This window comes from Bubalus bubalis, chromosome 9 (genome assembly GCF_019923935.1).
Source record: "Bubalus bubalis isolate 160015118507 breed Murrah chromosome 9, NDDB_SH_1, whole genome shotgun sequence".
Classification (NCBI taxonomy): domain Eukaryota; kingdom Metazoa; phylum Chordata; class Mammalia; order Artiodactyla; family Bovidae; genus Bubalus; species Bubalus bubalis.
The window spans coordinates 93,059,827-93,080,790 of record NC_059165.1 but is presented as its reverse complement, the minus strand read 5'-3'; the positions used below and the strand labels follow the sequence as shown (position 1 = coordinate 93,080,790).

Below are 20,964 nucleotides of genomic sequence, written 5' to 3'. Positions count from 1 at the left end.
TATGTATAACTGAATCACTTTGCTGTACACCTGAATTTAACACAATATTGTAAATAAGCTATACTTCAATTAAAAAAAAAAACTAACTTAAGCAAAAACAAAAACAAAGAAACAAACAAGAGGGGGAAAGAGAGAATATTGGAAAGATAGTGAGATGTGTTAAAAAATGGAAAGATGAGTTGTTTTAGGAAGGCTGGGACCCACAGTAGGTCTGCAGGATTCAGCAGATGTGCAAATACTGTCCTCAAGCATTCGCTTTTTTTTTTTTTTTTCCTCAGCCTTGTCTTCTCATGGGTGGCAAAATAGTTGTCACGTCTTAAGTATCATAACAATATCCCAGGGCCTCTGTAGAGAGTTGTCAATGGTGCAACTCCATCTTGGTAACTCCCAGGCTTTGTGCCTGCTCCAAGTTTCAAATTCCTAAAGGAGAAAGTCTGATATCCTGCTTTGGCATGGGTATCTATTCCAGTGGGGTAGGGTTTTGTGATATAGACAGGGCAAGTTGGGGGTGGGGCGATCTCTGTGTTCTAGGGTAGCTTCTGTGAACTGGGCGGCCCTCCTGGAGATGTGTTTGACCTTGTCCATTGATAAACATCAGAGACTTTGACATGGAAAACAAGGACGTAGGTGGGACCATGGGCTGGGAAACCAGTTTGCCAAGGCTGGGTTCTTAAATGGTGACCTTTGGGCTCATCCATCATTGTCCCAGGAGAGCTTTGGGTTCTGCTGGAATCAGGAGGGCTCCTATCTTGGGAACCTGTACAGGTGACCAGGACCTAGGCTATAGATGCTGACCTTGTATCAGGTGAATGATTTTCCCCATACCCGCCACTGTGCTCTGTTTTTTTGTTTTTGTTTTTTTTAATTTGGCTGCTTCAGGTCTTAGTTTCAGCGTGAGGAATCTTTAGCTGTGGCAAATGGAATCTAGTTCCCTGACCAAGGATAGAACTCAGACCCCCTACATTGGGAACTCAGAGTCTTAGCCACTGGACCACTAGAGAAGTCCCTGCTCCCTATATTTCTTTTCTTTTTTAGTACTTATTTATTTGGCTGAGTTGAGTTTTAGTCACAGTCTTAGTTCTGGCATGCAGGATCTTTTGTTGAAGCACATGGACTCTCTAGTTGTGGTGTGCAGGCTCAGTAGATGTGGGGGCTTAACTGCATGTGGGATTTGAGTTCCTTGACCAGGAATTGAACCTATGTCCCCTGCATTGCAAGTGAAAGTATTAATTGCTCAGTCCTGTCTGATTCTTCCACAACTCCATGGACTGTAGCCTGACAGGTTCCTCTGTCCATGGAATTCTCCAGGCAAGAATACTGGAGTGGGTAGCCATTCCTTTCTCCAGGGGATCTTCCCAACCCAGGGATTGAACCCAGGTCTCCTGTATTGCAGACAGATTTACCAAGGAAACCCCCTGCATTGCAAGGTGGATTCTTAACCACTGGACTGCCAGGCAAGTCCCTTCAGGCTATTTTTTAGAAGCGAGTCACTAGGCCAAGGCCATTTCATGACCACTATGTTTGCATTTCAGTCCATAGGAAGTAGAGAGCAAGCCTCAAGAACTTGCAAGCAAGCAAGCTTCTCAAGAACTGACCTGGAAGTTATCTTGATAGATTCATTTACAGTCCTGTCCTGTGGGCTAGAGCAGATCACAAGACCACAGTGAGCTGCAAGGAAGGCTGGGGAATGTAGTCTTTAGTTGAGTAGTTGAATGCCCAGCTCAAACTTGGGGGACACTGTTGCCGAAAGGAAAATGTAAGTAGATAGTCTTCACCATGTGCACTGAATGAATTAAGGAGCCCACAGAGTAATGGATGGAGTAATGGATCTACCAATGAGTGGTTGACTGGTCAGCTGGAAGATGGATAGACCCTGGGTCAGTTCACTGCCTGAGAGATGGCTGCTGACCAGCTGGATAATGAGTAGGGGCGACCGTGCTCGGCCTCCTCTGTCTGACAGCCCTTCACTATGCTTTCCCCTTCCTTCTCCAGTTCAGCAATGTCACCTTCTTCATCTTTGGGCCCCTCATGACATTTCTGATGCGCCCATACATCCAGCAACGCTCCTGCTACATTTATGTGATGTTCGTTCTCTTCACAGTCACAGGTAGGTGGGGACATTGGGACAGGGTGGGGGGCAAGAGGGACAACACCCTTGACCACCTGCCTTTGTCTCTCCCTCCAGGACTGTTCTCCATGTACTTTCACATGACGCTCAGCTTCCTGGGCCAGATGCTGGATGAGATCGCTATCCTGTGGCTGCTGGCCAGCGGCTACAGCATATGGTTGCCCCGCTGCTATTTCCCCGCCTTCCTAGGGCAGAACAGGTCGGGCAGGGGCCGGCCCTCTGTCAATCCTACCGGAGCCCACCTATCCTTCAGACCCTTTGGAATCCCTCCCCTCAACACACCAGGACTTTTTCCTGACCCTGCCTGACCTAACCGGACTTCCAGGCACCCATCTTCTGAGCATACTTGGGACCCTGGAAGTCCTCCCCTGGTTGTTGTTCAGTCACTCAGTCATTTTGACTCTTTGTGACCCCATGGACTGCAGCCCCCCAGGCTTCCCTGACTTTCACCATCTCCTGGGGTTTGCTTAGACTCACGTCCTTTGAGTTGGTGATGCCATCCAACCATCTCGTCCTCTATTGTCCCCTTACCCACCTGCTTATTCTTCCTTTTATCCCACCTGGAGAGTTGAGACCTTCTCCAGAGCCTTTCTGAGCCTACTTTGGGGTCCCAGGCGAGTGTGTGCTCAGTTGTGTCTGACTCTTTGCGATGCTATGGACTGTAGCCCACCAGGCTCCTCTGTCCATGGGATTCTCCAGGCAAGAATACTGGAGTGGGTTGCCATTTTCTTCTCCAGAGCATCCCAGGACTCCATGCCTAAGCTTACCTGGGGCCCAAGACCTCTTCCCTGAGTCTGTCACCTGGTCTCTCTGGCATCTTTCGTTGGATCCTCTTGGGTCCCCTTTTTGTTGACTTGAGACCCATCTGAATCTCTCTCCTGACTCTGTCTGACCCACTTGAGCCTTCCAGGCTGTTGCTGCTCTTTAGTCACTCAGTCGTGTCCAATTCTTTGTGACCTCATGGACTGTAGCCCGCCAGGCTCCTCTGCCCATGGGATTCTCTGGGCAAGAATACTGGAGTGGGTTACCATTTCCTTCTCCAGGGGATATTCCTGACCCAGGGGTGGAACCCGGGTCTCCTGCATTGGCAGGTGGGTTCTTTACCACGGAGCCACTGGGGAAGCTCAAGCCTTCAGGATCTCTCTCCTAATAGTTTCTGGGACCCCTGGTGCTCCTTCCTTAATCCCACCTGGCTCACCTGAGACTCTTGCCTGAATTTACCTGGGCCTTGGGACCCTCATCTGACCTTTTTTACTGAGCCCACCTGGGAGTCTTAAGACCTTTTTCTGACCTCAGCCGGACTTCTCAGAACCCCTTCCCTTTTTTCATCCATCTCAGCCATGAGATTTCCGTGTGACTACCCAAACCCCACAGGAATACCCCTCAACCATCCTCCCCCTGTCTGCCCCCGCCACAGCTGAGCCCTTCTCTTCCTCCAGGTCTCGGTACAGCTCACTGATCGTCATAATCAGCCTGGTCAGTACCTTCCTGTCCTTCCTGAGGCCCACGATCAACGCATATGCCCTAAACGCCATTGGCTTGCACATTATCTACATCATGGTCCGGGAGTATAAGAAGTGGGTGTGACTGCAGGTGCCCAGAGAGGTGGCGCCCCTTTCTCTTCCAAGAACTGTACCCCCCCGCCCCCAGAGAAAAACCTCACCATGTTCCCTTCCCCAGGATCATTCACCAGCTAGGGGCAGGACCAGGATTTGAAACCTAAGGCAGAGTTTGTCCTTCTTCTCTGAAAACTGCCAAACACACATACAAGTGGAGAGCGTTGTATCATAAATCTTCATGTGCCCACTAACCAGCCCCAATAGCATGTTACCAACCTGTGTTCCTTTTTTCTTCTTCTTGGCCACATGGCATGTGGGATCTTAGTTCCCCAGCTAAGAATGGAACCGGCACCCCTTGCATTGGAAGCTCAGAGTCCTAACCACTGGGAAACCAGGGAAGTCCCCAACCTGCATTCTCTATCCCCCTAGATTTCATATAATGTCACCCATTAATTGTTCAGGGTTTCACTCTCCTGATAAAAAAATTATCATTTTTAACCCATGCTAGGTCTTGGCAGGCTAGAGAAGGAACTCCCAAATGGGACCATTTAAAGAGAGTTATATAAAAGGGTTGCTTACAAAGGAGAGGGCAGACTGTGGGAACATCACTAGAGATCATTTAGAATCCCTCTGTTAGTACCAGTGGGACTCCATGCTCATCAGGAGACCTGGGATGGGGAGTGATGGAAAGGAGTGATTGCAAGAATCTGGAAGGAGAGAGGTAGCAGAGAGAGTCTTCTTGGCCAGAGCTGTGACCTTCAGTTGTTGGTTACAGTCCTGCCTGAGCCAATCCCAGGGGGAGGTTGTGTGGGCTTCCAATCGGGTAAGTCAATGATTTCCAGTTGGGTTGGCCAACAGTTTCCAGTTGGGATGGCCAATGGTTTTCATTTGGTTTGGCCAATGGTTTCCAGTTGGGTTGACCAATGGGGAGCCCCAGCAAGGAATCAAATGGTGGAGGGAGGGTATTATTGGAATATTTATTTCCAGGTCCACATAACTCAGCTCCCCCACCCCATACCCTGCCAGCCCTTGAGGCTCAGGGCTGGGTGGAAAAAGGTAGCACAGGATCTAGAGAGGTGAATGGAAGATGCTTCCTTAGAATAGCATCTAAAAATAATACCCAGTTTGCACTGACCGTTCCTCAGTTTCCCAAAGACGTCGTCTTGTGCTTGGTCTTGTTTAAATCAGAAGACAAACACAGTCCCTCAGGTCTTCCTTCTTTTATAGCAGTCCTTTCCTCCCTCCCCCTTTCTTCATGCCTCTGGTTTGATAACAGAAGCTCAAAGATTTGTCCTGTAGTACATCCTGAATTTTGGATTTGGCCAACTGCTTCCTGTGGTGTCTTCCAACCTGATTCCTTTTTTTCTCTCTGTAAATTAATAGATCTAGTTTTAGCTTTAACTTTTTTTTTTCACTTCATGTGTGGCACTGGGTGTCGCTTGTTCCAGCCCATTAAGACCTCATGATGAGTGGTCGTCCTACATTTAGTGCCATTTTGTTTGATCTGTGGATTCAGATGGTGTCATCCAGATCCCTCATTATAAAGTTTTCTACAGCCCTTTCCCCTAATGATTTCAGCAGCCATTTCATGTTGTCTCCACCCATGATCTCCTTAGAGGGTGCAAAAGGGTGATTTTCAGATTCTATTATTCCTTCTGCATTAATTATCTGGAGTCCATTCATCCAGACAGAAGAATGTTTGCTCATCAATCTTGAAATATAGTTTGGACAGGAAAGACAGGATAGGGCGTTAATTCTTTCCCTTTTAAAAATTAATTTCCAGAGCAACGAGTTGGTGCCTCAGCCATCTCTGGCAAGGACCCATGAGAGTTTTGTTTTTGTTTTTTTTTTTAAGCACTATGAACTCATGGACATTTATCTCTGAAGTGTTTCAATCCATTGCAGTCACTATGCTATGTTTTTAACTTTTTATTTTGAAATAATTACAGGCTCAGAGCAAGCTGCAAAAATAGTACACAGAGTCTTGTGTACCCTTCACCCAGATTCTCCCCACCTCCCCCAGAGGCAGCATCTTGTGTAATTACGTGTGTGTGTGCATGCTAAATCACTCAGTCATGTCCGACTCTCTGCGACCCCACGGGCTATAGCCCACCAGATTCCTCTGTCCATGGAATTCTCCCAAGCAAGAATACTGAAGTGGGTTGCCATTTCCTTCTCCAGGCAATCTTCCCAACTCAGGGACTGAACTTGAGTCTCCTGCATTGGCAGGCAGATTCTTTACCATCTGTACTCAAATTTTACCAATTCTTAGGTGTGGTTTTGTTTTGTTTTGGTGTTCAGACTGTCCTCTTTTAGAATAGCAGGCAGGGCTTGCACTTTTACCCATGAAGGAGTTATTGCCTCATTAATCTCTCATAAGCTCTTTCCCAAGAGACATTGGGTTAGTTCTGCGGTTGGGGAAACACATATTCTAATCCTGAGTTGTCCCATGACATGGGACACCCTCCCACACACTTACACACATATTCTCAGAGCCACGTGGACATAAATCCCCATGCACCAGCTCACAGGTGCACATACACTTATACCCCAAAGCACAAACACAGAAGGGCTTGTTGGTTGCAGCTTCTGTATTCTGATAAACCTGATTCAGACCCCACATACTGGCTGTGTAACCTTGGGGTGGGGTGTGGGGCATACTTAATCTCACATGCCTCAGTTTTCTCATCAACAAAATGGGAACAATAGCATTGCTGTGAGGACCCAGTATCTTGTAAGCAGTCCCCACATGTTAGCATGGTTCTGGCCCCTCCCCCACCTTGCCCCTTGATCCTTCCCTCCTCTGAGCCTCCTCTCCTGGAATGGAGGAATTTCCCATCAGCCCCCTGGGGCTCTGCTAGGTGAGTCAGGCTCTGATCTCCCTTCTTCCCTCCCTAGGACCAAAAATAAGGAGCTCCGGCATCTGATTGAGGTCTCCACGGTTATATGGGCTCTCGCCTTTACTAGCTGGATCAGTGACCGCCTGCTTTGCAGCTTCTGGCAATGGATTAATTTCTCCTACCTGCACAGCATCTGGTAAGCATTTACCCTATGGTCTTGGGCTCTAGGGGCTTCTCTGGTGGCTCAGACAGTAAAGAATCCACCTGCAATGTGGGAGACCTGGGTTCACTCCCTGGGTCAGGAAGATTCCCTAGAGAAGGGCTTGGCAACCCACTCCAGTATTCTTGCCTGGAGAATTCCATGGACAGAGGAGCCTGGCAGGCTACAATCCATGGCGTCACAGAATCAGACATGACTGAGCAACTAACGCTTTCACTTGGGTCCTAGAAGCAGAAAATCTCAGATGCCAGAGCTTGGAGCAGGAGCCTGGGGGAAGCGGGGGCAGGCACAGATACTGGGATGTGTGTGTATGTCTTGGGGGTGTGTGGTCAGGAGATCCCTTTTTATGGCCAGGATCCAGGAGAGGTCAGGAGAAGTGGGGCTGGGGCCATCAAGCTGACTGCTGGGGCATCTTTTCCCCCTCTCCACCTTGTCACCCAGGCACGTACTCATCAGCCTCACCTTCCCCTACGGCATAGTCATCCTGGCTCTGGTGGATTCCGCGTACGAGATGCCGAACAAAACCCTCAAAGTCCGCTACTGGCCTCGGGACACTTGGCCCATGGGGCTGCCCTACGTGGAGATGGGTGATGACCACAAGAGCTGCTGAGGTCCAATAGGGCTTCTTGATCACCCGACACCTACGCACCCACCCAGGACCGCGGGCTGAATTGGGAGACCGAGAGACACTCACAGTTCTGCCCTCCGGCTCCCTCTCCCCTTCATCCTGGTCCTCCGTGCCCCCATTCCGAGGCAGGGGATGGACTTAATGACCTCTCTGTGCTGCAGTCTGATAACCCTGGAGCTCCCCTCCATGACCCGCCCCCATCCTCTTTCACTTCCTCTTCCAGGTTTACTGTTTCACACGACCTGGTGGGGCTGGATCACTGAGCCGCTGTGCTTCTGTGGCAGCCACTGGGAATGACCTCAGGCTGGAGCTTGGTCCCTGGGCATCATATAAACAGTGGTGGTCACTGTGAGACTTTTCAGACCTGTCTTTGGCTGTGCAATGTCACTGATACTTGGGAGGCATCCTAGAGAATGGACATGTTTTCTGGTCACCTTACACTCAAGCATGTGCGCTAGTGGTAAAGAACCTGCCTGCCAATGCAGGAGACGTAAAAGACGCAGGTTCTATCCCCTGCGTCAGGAAGATCCCCTTGAGAAGGAAATGGCAACCCACTCCAGTATTCTTGCCTAGGAAATCCCATGGACAAGAGGAGCCTGGAGGGTTACAGTCCATGGGGTCTCAAAGAGTTTGAACACGACTGACGTGACTTCATGTGCATGCAGAGACCTCAGGGATCCTCACATGCTCACACATGCTCCCACGGACTTACGGGCTGGTAGCGTTGGAGCCTCATGGAGGCCTGGACTGGGTGACAGGGGTGCTGTCGGGGCACGTGCATCAGGACAAGAGCTGCGGTGGCTGCTTTCTGTGTGCTGTGCTTAGTCACTCAGTTGTGTCCGACTCTTCCTGATGCCATGGACTGTAGCCCACCAGGCCCCTCTGTCCGTGGGAATCTCCAGGCAAGAATACTGGAGTGGGTTGCCATGCCCTCCTCCAGGGGATCTTCCCAACCCAGGGATCAAACCCAGGTCTCTCTCATTGCAGGTGGATACTTTACCATCTGAGCGACCAGGGAAGCCCATGAATACTGGAGTAGGTAGCCTATCCCTTCTCCAGGGGATCTTCCTAACCCAGGAATCGAACCGGGGTCTCCTGCATTGCAGGCAGATCCTTTAGCAGTTGGTACCAGGGATGCCCGTGGTGGCTGGTACAGGCTCTCAAAGTGAGAGGACAGAGGGAGGAGGGTGGTTTCCATGGTGGTTAAGAACTCAGGGCTTGGAGTCAGGCAGATGTAAATTTGAATTTTGCTCCACCATTGGGCTTCCCTGGTGGCTCAGAGGTTAAAGCGTCTGCCGGGACTGTGGGAGACCCGGGTTCGATCCCTGGGTTGGGAAGATCCCCTGGAGAAGGAAATGGCAACCCACTCCAGTACTCTTGCCTGGAGAATCCCATGGAGGGAGGAGCCTGGTAGGCTACAGTCCATGGGGTCACAAAGAGTCAGGCACGACTGAGCGATTGGACTTTCCTATTTGTATTTTCTGAGGGAAGTGGTTTTTTCCCCCTCTACCTCTGAAGTTCAAGGACCTTGGCTGTAAAGCATTCCTTCCTTCCTTAGATTTCTGTGTAGATAAAACAAGATAACATATGTAAAGTTCTTAGAATGGGGTCTGGCAAACATCCACCCATCTACTCATCCTTTATCTGTCTATTCATCCATCCATCCATATATTTATTATTCATCCTTTCATCGTCCATTATTCTTACATCTATTCCTGTATCCAACTGTTAACCATCCTTCATTCATCCATCTACTTGTCCACTTCATGCATCCATATAGCCATCTTTTCACCATCCATTAATCATTATTCTTCCATCCATCTATGTATTCAACTGTTAACCATCCTTCATCCATCCATCCATCCATATTCAGCCGTCTTTTTACTTATCTGTCCAATTCATTCAATCACCCTTCCATTCATCTATTTCCCCACCTGTTCATTCCTTCCTTCCTTCAGTCATTCATTCATCTCTTCAACAACTGTATACTGAATTCCTACTATATGTTTGACACCAGTCCTCATATAAGACAACAAAGACATGCAAAGAACCTGCCCTAATGAGTAGGCACACATTAGATAAATATAAAAGAGGCAACTGCAGTCATGGATGGGTGAAAAAGATAAAGCACAGTGATGTTCTCAAAGATCATGCCCTTTCATATGGGTGATCAGTTGGGAAGTGCACTTTCCAGCTGAGCCCTCAGTGAGGAGGGAGCCAGCCATACCTAGAGCTGGGCAAGACCATTCTGGGCAGGAGGGAATCACAGGTGTCATAGAAAAGCATCCACTTCCTACTCCCCTTGTCTCTATCTATAAATGCGTGGCCATGATTTGTCCGCAGATTCAGTCTCCTGCTGACCACTCCATGCAGCCTCCTCTTGGGGCATGGAGTCAGTGAGTAGGTAGGAAGGAGGACCAGTGAATCATCCAGTTTGTAATTCTAACTCACCGTGGGGCCTTGGCAAGCCCCCATCTCCATCATGGAGGACTCGTGGTGGCAAAGGACAAAATGTTCAGCTCTAGCTGGCTGGAATGACAAAATGATAATCAGCACATATACTTTTGAAGTTAAAGATCAGACTGCAGGTATGGCTGGATCTAGGCTTTACTGTTGGCTCAGAGAGTAAAGAATCTGCCTGCAATGAGGGAGACCCAGATTCGATCCCGGGGTCAGGAAGATTCCCCTGGAGAAGGGAATGGCAACCTACTCCAGTAATCTTGCCTGAAGAATCCCAAGGACAGAGGAGCCTGGCAGGTGACAGTCCATGGGGACGCAAAGAGTGGGACATGACTGAGTGACTAACACGTTCACTTTCAGGCTTCAAATGATGTCACCATGGCTGAGCTTCTCTACCCTGGAGCGCCCCATGGGTGGAAGTGGCTGTGAGCAATGCCAGGTTTATAGCCTTCCAAGATGAGAAGTATACACTGAAGCTCCAAGAACACATGAAAAGATGCTCAACATCATTAGTCTAGTAGGAAAATGCAAATCAAAACCATGAATATCATTTCACATCCTCTAAATTGGCCATAATTTTTTTCTTAAGCCAGGAGGTAAGTGCTGATGAGAACGTGGAGAAATTGGAACCCTTGTGGGTTGCTTGTAGGAATGTAAAATGGTACCACACAGTGGAAAAGAGTTTACCAGCTCCTTAACAAGTTAAACAGAGTCACTATATGATCCAGCAATTCCACTCCTAGGCATATAGACCAAAGAATTGAAAACAGGTATCCAAAGAAATATTTGTACAGAAATGTTCATTGCAGCACCAGTTTTTTCTTTTTTAAAAAAATAATTTTTTTCAAGTATAGTTGATTTACAATGTTTTGTTGATTTCTGCTGTGTAGCAAATAATTCAGTTATATATATTATTCTCTTTTAAACATTTTAACTGGAAGATAATTACTTTACCATGTTGTATTGGTTTCTTCCATACAGCAACTTGAATCAGCCATAAGTATACATACGTCCCCTCCCTCTTGAACCCTCCCACCCCCAACCCTATCTCACCCCTCCAGGTTGTTAGAGTGTGTGATGCAGCAACTTCCCACCAGTGACCTATTTTACACATGGCAATGTGTATGTTTCCACGCTGCTCTCTCAATTTGTCCCGCCCTTGCCTTCCCTCCTGTGCCCACAAGTCTGTTCTCTATGCCTGTGTCTCTATTCTGCCCTGCAAATGGGTTCATCAGTACCATCTTGCTAGGTTCCATATATGTGTATTAATATACAGTATGTATCTCTCCTTTTGACTTACTTCACTCTATAACAGGCTCTAGGTTCATTCACCTCACTAGAACTGACTAAAATTCATTCCTTTTTACGGCTGAGTAATATTCTGTTGTATATATGCGCCACAACTTTATCCATTCATCTGTTGATGGACATCTAGGCCGCTCCCATGTTCTAGCTATTGTAAATAGCATTACAGCACTGTTGATGAGAGCCAAAAGGTGGAAATTACCAAAATGTTAATCAATGAATAAACAAAAGTAGTATATCCATACAATGGACTATCATTTGCCTTAAAGAGGAATGAAGCACTGACACAGGACACGATATGGATGAGGCTTGAAAACATTACACTCAGTGAAAAGCCAGACACCAATGGGCATATAGTCTATGATTTCATGTATGTGAAATGTCTAGAACAGGCAAATCCATAAGGGAAAAAATCAACCAGATTAGTGATTGCTAGGAGCTGAGAGGGGGCATCCCAGGTGACACTCGTGGTGAAGAACCTGCCTGCCAATGCAGGAGACATGAGACTCGGATTCAGTCCCTGGGTGGGGACGATCCCCTAGAGGAAGGCATGGCAACCCACTCCAGGATTCTTGCCTGGAGAATGCCATGGACAGAAGGGCCTGACAGGCTACAGTCTATGGGGTCACAAAGAGTCTGACACGACTAAAGTGACTTAGCACACATGCACACCGGGGCTGAGAGGAGGAAATGGGGAGTGAGTGCCCATAGGTATAGGGTTTCCTTTTGGGGTGAAGAATATGTCTTGGAAAACTAGATAGAGATGATGGTTATACAACATTGGTAAGGCTCTAGTTACTTTTGAATTGTACACTTAAGTATAGTTTATGATTAATTTTAGGTTAGGTAAATTTCACCTCAGTTAAAATTTACTAAAGTCTTGGTTGGTGTTAGGTCATGTCCCCGCTCCTCCCAATCAATTCCAGTAGCCAGAAGGATGCAGCTGTTTGATTAGCCAGACTTGGGCACGTGCTTCCTCTGCAGAGGGAGGGAAGCCTCAATCTGACTATGACTCTGATCTGGGGGGAAGAGGGGACGGGTAGGAGTTGAAATCCAGTATTAAGCCCGTGCCTGTCATGAGCTGGCATCCTCCAGAGGGGCTGCTATTTAAAAACACACACACATTCATATTGGCCCCCAGGGGGAGCCCTCGGATCGAGGACTGTTGCCAGGGAGAAATAAAAAGGAGAGGGGCTTCCCTGGTAGTCAAATGGTTGAGTTCGCCTGCCAATGTAGGGGACATGGGTTTGATCCCTGATCTAGGAAGACTCCACATACCATGGAGCAACTAAGTCTGTGCACCACAACTACCAAACCTGTGCTCTTGAACCTGGGAGCTGCAACTACTGAGCCCCTGGGCTGCAACTATCAAAGCCCAGGTACCTACAGCCTGAGCTCTGCAAGAAGAGAAGCCACCACAATGAGAAGCCCACAGGTTGCAATGAAGAGTAGCCCCCACTTACTGCAACTAGAGAAAGCTCGGCAATGAAGACCCAGTGTAGGCAATAAATAAATAAATAAATTTTAAAGGAGAATGATGCTAAGAGAGAAAAAATTGCAAACGTCCAGTGTAGCACCCTTTTCTGGGGACACACCTTGTTGCACATAATTTTGGTCTGCTCCAGAACCAATAATGGGACTTCTCTATAGCTCAGCTGGTAAAGAATCTGCCTGCAATGCAGGAGGCCTGGGTTTGATCCCCGGGTCAGGAAGATCCCCTGGAGAAGGAAGTGGCAACCCACTCCAGTATTCTTGCCTGGAGAATCCCGTGGACAGAGGAGCCTGGCAGGCTAGAGTTCATGGGGTCGCAAAGAGTTGGACACGACTAAGTGACTAACGCACACACACAAAACCATTCATGGCCCCATTGCCTATAGGATAAGAGCCAAGTGCCTCAGTGTGACATTTAAGGTCTGCTCTGATTTGAAGGCAATGGCACCCCACTCCAGTATTCCTGCCTGGAAAATCCCATGGACCGAGGAGCCTGGTAGGCCGCAGTCCATGGGGTCGCTAAGAGTCGGACATGACTGAGCGACTTCAATTTCACTTTTCACTTTCATGCATTGGAGAAGGAAATGGCAACCCACTCCAGTGTTCTTGCCTGGAGAATCCCGTGGACAGAGGAGCCTGGCAGGCTAGAGTTCATGGGGTCGCAAAGAGTTGGACACGACTAAGTGACTAACGCACACACACAAAACCATTCATGGCCCCATTGCCTATAGGATAAGAGCCAAGTGCCTCAGTGTGACATTTAAGGTCTGCTCTGATTTGAAGGCAATGGCACCCCACTCCAGTATTCCTGCCTGGAAAATCCCATGGACCGAGGAGCCTGGTAGGCCGCAGTCCATGGGGTCGCTAAGAGTCAGACATGACTGAGCGACTTCAATTTCACTTTTCACTTTCATGCATTGGAGAAGGAAATGGCAACCCACTCCAGTGTTCTTGCCTGGAGAATCCCAGGGACGGGGGAGCCTGGTGGGCTGCCGTCTATAGGGTCGCACAGAGTCGGACATGACTGAAGTGACTTAGCTTTTTTAGCTTTAGCTCTGATTTGAAATGAATCTAGGGTAGGTCTCTGGCATCCCCATTGGACTCTGCTCCAGCTTGGTCTTGTTCAGTATTGCTGTGAGTGGCTGTGCGTACATTTGTGGCTGGCAGGAAACTGGGAGGTACAGGAAGCATTCTGTAGTAGTTGGTCTCTGGGCAGGGGGCCAGAAAGAGGCTTCCAAAAAAAGTCTGGGAGGGCTGAACCGCCTGAAAGGTGAAAGAAAGGTAGTGTAATTAATACCAAGCAGTCCCTTTGGGTGCAAGTAAACTGGAACACTAGAGGGCGATAGAGACCTAGTACAGCAGTTCAGTTACAGACTGAGCCAAACTCACCACTTCCAAAACGTTACATTCTACTTCTGGGACTCCTGCTTCCATCTCACACTTTGTAACAAGTCTGAATGACATATATCAGTCATGCATGCTGCCAAATGCTCAAATTGCTATCTGCTTTTTGTTTCTTTAGATCTACTCCCTTTGCTCACACTGATGTATTTGCACAGGAAACATTGTGTCACTTCCAAAAGTCACTTGTCACAGATACAAAATAACCATAAAACTAGATACAGTAACAACAAAAAGTTATTAACTGCAGCTCAGTGATTCTTAACCCAGTCTGCACATAGAATCTCCAGCTGATTTTTTAAAAAAATTTTTAATTGAAATACAGGTGATTTATAATATTGTGTTCGGAGAAGGCAATGGCACCCCACTCCAGTACTCTCGCCTGGAAAATCCCATGGACGGAGGAACCTGGTGGGCTGCAGCCCATGGGGTCGCTAAGAGTCCGACACGACTGAGCGACTTCACTTTCACTTTTCACTTTCATGCATTGGAGAAGGCAATGGCACCCCACTCCAGTACTCTTGCCTGGAAAAACCATGGACGGAGGAACCTGGTGGGCTGCAGTCCATGGGGTCGCTAAGAGCGACTGAGCGACTTCACTTTCACTTTTCACTTTCATGCATTGGAGAAGGAAATGGCAACCCACTCCAGTGTTCTTGCCTGGAGAATCCCAGGGATGGGGGAGCCTGGTGGGCTGCCATCTATGGGGTCGCACAGAGTCGGACACAACTGAAGTGACGCAGCAGCAGCAGCATAATGTTGTGTTAATTTCTGCTATATAAAAATGATTCAGTTAAACATACACACACACACACACACACATATATATACACACACATTCTTTTAAAATTTGTTTTCCATTATGGCTTATTGCAATATATTGAATCTCTACTATACAATAGGAGCTTGTTGTTTACCCAGCTGATTTTAAAGACATGTTGGAAGAGGGCAGAGATGCAGGTAAAAAATTGGTGGTTACCAGACGGAAGGTGAGGAGGGCCAAAATAGGTGAAGGGAATTAAGAGGTACAAGCTACTAGATGTAAAAAAAAGTTACAAGGATGTAATATATAGCACAGAGAATATAGCCAATATTTTATCATAATCTTATATGGAGTATAATCTATAAAAATATTGAATTACTATGTTATACATCTGAAACTAATATTGTAAGTCAACTATCTGACTGCTGTGCTAAGTCACTTCAGTCGTGTCTTTTTCCAACCCTTTGGACTATAGCCATAACCTTTATGCTCGTCTATGAAGGAGTCCTTTTTTAAGTTTTTTTTTTAAGCACTTATTTTTATTTATTTGGCTACACGAGGTCTTACTTGCAGCACATGGGATTTTCGATCTTCGTTGTAGCATGTGGGATCTTTAGTTGTGGCATGCAAACTCTTTTGTTGCAGCATGTAGGATCTAGTTTCCTGACCTGGGGTTGAACCTGGGCCCCCTGCATTGGGAGCGTGGAGCCTTAGCCACTGGACCACCAGGGAAGTCTCATGAAGGAGCCTTTGAATGTGGATGGGCTTAGAGTATGGTGGAAGTGCCTCCATGTGACTTCTGAGGCTAGTTCATCCAAGGCAATGCAGCTGTCTGTTATTTGGCAGGGGGGCGGATACCCACTCTTGGAACCCAGCCACCACCATGCTGTGAGGAATCCTAAGCCACCATGTGCAGGAGCCCACATGGAGAAGAACCAACAGCTGGCACCAACTTCCTGGCGTGATAAGTGAGTTGTGTTGGAGAGGTTCTTCATTCAGCCTCAGTGAGTTCACGTCATGAGGGGCAGAGATAAGCCGTTTCTGCCAAGCCTTGCCCAAATTGCAGATGCTTGTAACATCTGGATAACGTGTGTCAATCACGCATGCATGCGTAGTTGCTCAGTCGTATCTGAATCTCTGTGACCCTATGGACTGTAGCCTGCCAGGCTCCTCTGTCCATGGGATTTTTCAGGCAAGAATACCGAAATGGGTTGCCATTTTCCTCCCCCAGGGGATCTTCCCGACCAAGGGATTGAACCTGAGTCTCCTGTGTCTCTTGCATTGCAAGTGGATTCTTGACTCACTGAGCCAATGGGTTATCAATCATGCATTCTGCTCAAATTATTATTTGCTTTAAGTTTTTCTTTAAATCTACTCCCTTCACTCACACTGATGTAAATAGGGAACAATGTGTCACTTCCAGAAGTCCTTTGTCAAACAGATAAAAAACAATCACAAAAATTAGATACAATAACAACAAAAGTGTTATTAACTGCAACTCAGTAATTCTTAACCCAGTCTGCACAAGAGAATCCCCAGCTGAATTTCCAAAAAGAGGGATGGGTGACCTGGTCCTTTCTTACTTCAAATGAATGAGACCCAAATCTCTGAAGGTGACTGGGTCCCAACAATAAACGTTTAGTGTTATTCCAAGTCACTCAGTTTAGGGTGGTTTTTTATATGGCAGATGACAACCAGAGTAACTTTGTGCACAATGCCAACTTCTAAATTTGTTGTTGCTAATTTGCTAAGTTGTGTCTGACTTTTTGTGTCCACTTGAACTGTAGCACACCAGGCTTCTTCCTATGTCCTCCACTATCTCCTGGAGTTTGTTCAAATTCATGTCCATTGAGTTGGTGATGCTGTCTAACCATCTCATCCTCTGCTGTCCTCTTCTCCTTTTGCCTTCAATCTTTCTCAGCATCAGAGTCTTTTCCAATGCTTCAGCTCTTCGCACCAGGTGGCCAAAGTATTGGAGGTTCAGCTTCAGCAACTTCTAACAATATCTAAACATTCTACCTTCCTCTGAAAGAAATAAGGGTTCACCTTCAATGCCATTCAAGTCAGCCTCAGTCCTACTCTCTCCCTACCAGGAAGTCTTCTTTGATTTCCTTACTCAGGAAACGTGTAGAGATGCTCTCGTGGGGGAGGCTGCTGATAGCGCCCGCCTACTAAGCAGGCACTAAGACACAGGTGGCAGATATGTAGTTCTGGACTCTCCATGGGTCCCTGGCTCTGGAATATACTGAACATGGGACATTGGACATTGGACAATGTAATAACCTCATCTGAGCTTCAGTTTCCTCACCTGTAAAATGGGGGCAACGACACCTACCTCTTGATAGTGTGATGATTAAATGAGTTTAAAATTCATCCTCTGGAGCTTGTATACAGCAGGTGTTGGCCAGGATATGGCCATACTAATGAGAAAACAGAGCAGTGCTCTGCTTACCTCCTCGAGGAAGGAAAACAGTTGTTCTGTTTTAGGCAATGGATGCTTTTTTTTTTTTTTTTACTACATTTGACTGTGCTGTGCAACTTGTGGGATCTAATTCCTGTACCAGGGATTGAACCCAGGCCCTTGGTAGTGAGAGCATGAAATTCTAACCACTGGACCACCAGGGAATTCAACATATTTAACATTTTAAAATTACTTTACTATTCTAACTTTGAATGAATGAATGAATTTTTACCTGCTCTGGGTCATTGATGCTTCGAGTGGGCTTTCTCTAGTTGTGGTGAGTGGGGGCCACTGTCTAATTGCAGTGCGTGGGGTTCTTGTTGCTCTGGTTTCTCTTGTTGCTGAGCACGGGCTTTAGGGCACAGGCTTAAGTACTTGAGGCACAAGGGCTTAGTTGCTCCTCAGCATATGGGATCTTAGTTCTCCCAACCAATGATCAAACTTGTGTCCCCTACATTGGCAGGTGACTGTTAACCACTAGACCACTAGGAAGGTCCCAACATGTCTACTTTTCATTATAGAAGCTTCCCATATACAGAAAAGTATAGAGCTCAGTTTGATGAAATCCCGTATGCCCATCATTTAGATTGAACAGTTCTTACATTTGCCATATTTTCATCATCTAGTTTTTAAATTAATGTGTTTTAAAGGCAATTAGCCTGCTGGCATTTTAGCCCTGTGCAGCTTTAAAAAGTAAAGAATTTTTCCACACAACTGTAATTCCATGATCACACCTAACCAATTACAAGTTGAAATATAATCCAATTCAAGTTCAAATTTCCCCAGTGACACAGCTGGTTTGTTCAAAGCTAAGATCCAATGAAGGACCTTACATTACATTTGGTTGTGACACCATCTCTTTGAACTCTGAATGGTTCTCATGTCTTTTCTCCCAGGCTCTTGAGAGTTTCATCTTCTGAATTTGTTCGATTGCTTCTTCTTCTTCCTTTGTTTTCTATTTTTTTCACTGCACCATGTGTGACATCTGGGGACCTTAGTCCACCCAACCAGGGATTGAACTCACACCCCCCCTGCAGTGAAAGCCCAGAGTCTTAACCACTGGACCACCAGGGAAATCCCTTGCCTGATTTCTTCTCATGTGTCACCTCCTATGATCCCCTACCCTCAGTGTTTCCTTTGTAAACTGGAACTAAAGGTATGATTCAAATTAAACATTTGGGGCAAGAATAACTTCTTTTTTGGTGCTGTGTATTGCTCACTGCACCCTAGCAGGAGTTCATCATCTGTTTATCCCACTGCTCTGCTTCTAAAAGTGGTCACTGAACTAAGTTGGCAACAATATGATGCTTCCATGGGAACATCATTTTCCCCCCTCTTTGCATCTAGCAGGCAATCTGTGAAGAGATCATGGTGGAGATGAAGTTATACTCTCCAGTTTCCCATGGACTTTTCAGTTAATCATTGTAGTATCCATGGTCAACTCTCGTCTGCAATGATTAGCTCATTAGGGGTTTCAAAACATTGTTTTTTTTCCCCCCCTGTCATCCTTTTATTAATAACATTATTATTGGTTGGCATCACTGTTTAGCATTATTGTTGCTTATTTTCTCAGTATGACCTCCAACCTCCCCCCCCCCCCCAAAAAAAAAAACCCCCAGGTGGCCCTGCTCTAGATTTAAAAGTATAGTGTTACTATGTACTATGTATGACACTGGCTCTCTTCACAGTTCTTTTCTGGGCTTCCTTTCATTCCAAAGTAACTGATTTTTCGACGTTGCTCTTCATCGCAAAGCACCGGCCACACAAACTAATAAATACTTTTGTGAGCATGCTCAGTCGCCTCCGACTTTTTGCGACCCTGTGGACTGAAGCCTGCCAGGCTCCTCTGTCAACAGGATTCCTCAGCCAAGAATTTCCTCCCCCAGGGGATCTTCCCGACCCAGAGATGGAACACATCTCCTTGTATTACCAGGTGGATTTTTAAATTTTTACCACTGAGCCTGACACTTAAATGAAAAATGGCGGGGGGGGGGGTGGGGTGGGGGGAAGAGGTATCCAAACAAACCAAAATCTCCTGATTTTTAATCTTATAGAAGGAATTTAAAATAATTGCACAAGGGACCCCAAATCGCAGGTAGAAGTCCTAATGTCCAAAAGAAAAGTGGCTTACAAGATCATGAAAAAGACGGGGTGATACGTTTACGTCCGATCTAAACACAGTTTACAAGTCACAGTGAAGGTATATACTTATATATTCATGGGTAAATTAAGAATCGGTTTTTGGAGGGATTGGCATGATAATTTTCGGGAATAAAATGAGAATGTCTTGGTTATGTCAATGTAGCCGGTATCAGATTTGTATCATTCAGACTAGCATGAACTATCATCAAAAGGTACTGTGATAGTCCCCATTTTATTGATGCAAACTGACCCTCAGGGGAGGAAGGGAGTGAATCATGAGAGAGATCCAGGATTGTAAAATTAATCTGTAGTGCCAGAGCCCAGGGCTCATTCCATCACACAGTAGCAACACGTGGCCAGGAAACAAATGTCCCTGGGGATGCCTCTCCAGCGTTCCAACCGCCAGCTCAGCTCGGGCCCAGGGAGGCTCGGGCCCCAGGGATGCTCGGGCCACCGGGCAGCGCCCCCCTGCGCACTAGTGCGCAGGCGCGGCGCGCTTGTCCCGCCCCCGCCCCCCTCCACGTGCGGCGCACACCTCGCGCTCCCTTCTGCTGGGCTCGCCTCGCGCCTCCCTCCCTCCCTCCTCCCGCCCCTCCGGTCCGGGCTTCCCATTGGCTGCGGGCTTCGTCCCTCCGACCGCAGCCCGGCAGGCCCCCACCAGGCCGGAAGTCCCACCCCACGAGTGGCTGTCCGTATCGTCGATTGGCCCAGACGTCTGTCAGTCCGGGCGGCTGGCCCGAGTCGGCGGCGGGGGCCCGCGGTCGGTGCGCGACCCGGGCTGGCGGTGGTTTCCGGTTCCGCGGGGCTGGCGGGCGGGCGGGCGGCCGTGAGCGGCGGCGGCGGCGCCTGACAGACAATGAGGGCGGCGGGGCGGCGCTGAGCGGCGGCGGCGGCGGCGAGCAACGCGGGGCCCGGGGGCGGGGCGGGGCGCCAGCCATGGACAATCAGGTGAGGAACGGCCGCGCCGCCCCAGCGCAGCCCGCGCCGCCCGCCGGGCCCCCTCCCTCTCTCCCTCCTTCCCTCCCTTACCCGCCCGCCCGGCCCGGCCCTCCTCGGTCCCGGCCTCTCCGTTCCCGCTCGGCGCCCGCCCGCCCCGCTTTGTGCGCGCCCACCGCTCCCCCGGGCCTTTATGTGGGGCGGGGGCGCCCCTCCCCCATCCGCGACCCCCACCTGGTTACAACGCCTCAGACTCCCCTGTGAATCTCGGTCCCTCGCTGCCCAGAGCCCCCTGGGATGGCCTTCGCAACCCCGGCCCGGCCCAGATCCCCGTGGGACACCTCTTGTGACCCCACTACAACCCAGACCCCTTGGGACCCTCCTCGGGACCCCAGCCTGGCCCGGATTACCTTGGGACACCCCATGCAACCCCAGTCCGACCCAGAGCCCCCCGGGACATCCCTCCGGACGCTGGCTCAATCATGAGCCCCCACAGGCATCCCCGGGGTCCCTTTAGAGTCCTTTGATCTGGCCTGTACCCCCTTTCCTCTCTGAATCCAGGGCAGTTGGTGTCTCCTGCCCACTCTGGCCCCTTGGCCCTGCTTCCTCTCAAACTCTGTTCTCCACATT

At 48.2% G+C, this 20,964-nt stretch overlaps 2 protein-coding genes across 7 annotated transcripts in view; both read left to right on the top strand.

Moving 5' to 3' along the window:
* ACER1 (alkaline ceramidase 1) overlaps positions 1-7,736 on the top strand; it is a 53,480-nt gene extending 45,744 nt beyond the window's left edge. For 4 of the 5 annotated variants that reach the window (XM_044948029.2, XM_025293313.3, XM_025293314.3 and 1 more), the window contains 5 exons: positions 1,993-2,107; positions 2,186-2,327; positions 3,568-3,705; positions 6,586-6,723; positions 7,189-7,736. In XM_044948029.2, the coding sequence (XP_044803964.1) occupies positions 2,029-2,107; positions 2,186-2,327; positions 3,568-3,705; positions 6,586-6,723; positions 7,189-7,357 (666 nt within the window). In that variant the 5' untranslated portion in view covers positions 1,993-2,028 and the 3' untranslated portion in view covers positions 7,358-7,736. The remainder of the gene's footprint in view (positions 1-1,992; positions 2,108-2,185; positions 2,328-3,567; positions 3,706-6,585; positions 6,724-7,188) is intronic. The other variant, XM_025293315.3, reaches the window with a different exon arrangement.
* Positions 7,737-19,824: 12,088 nt separating this feature from the next.
* The window catches only part of MLLT1 (MLLT1 super elongation complex subunit), a 69,409-nt gene continuing 68,269 nt past the window's right edge, over positions 19,825-20,964 (top strand). For both annotated transcript variants that reach the window (XM_025293310.3, XM_025293309.3), the window contains exon 1: positions 19,825-20,346. In XM_025293310.3, coding sequence (XP_025149095.2) covers positions 19,840-20,346 — 507 coding nt within the window. In that variant the 5' untranslated portion in view covers positions 19,825-19,839. The remainder of the gene's footprint in view (positions 20,347-20,964) is intronic.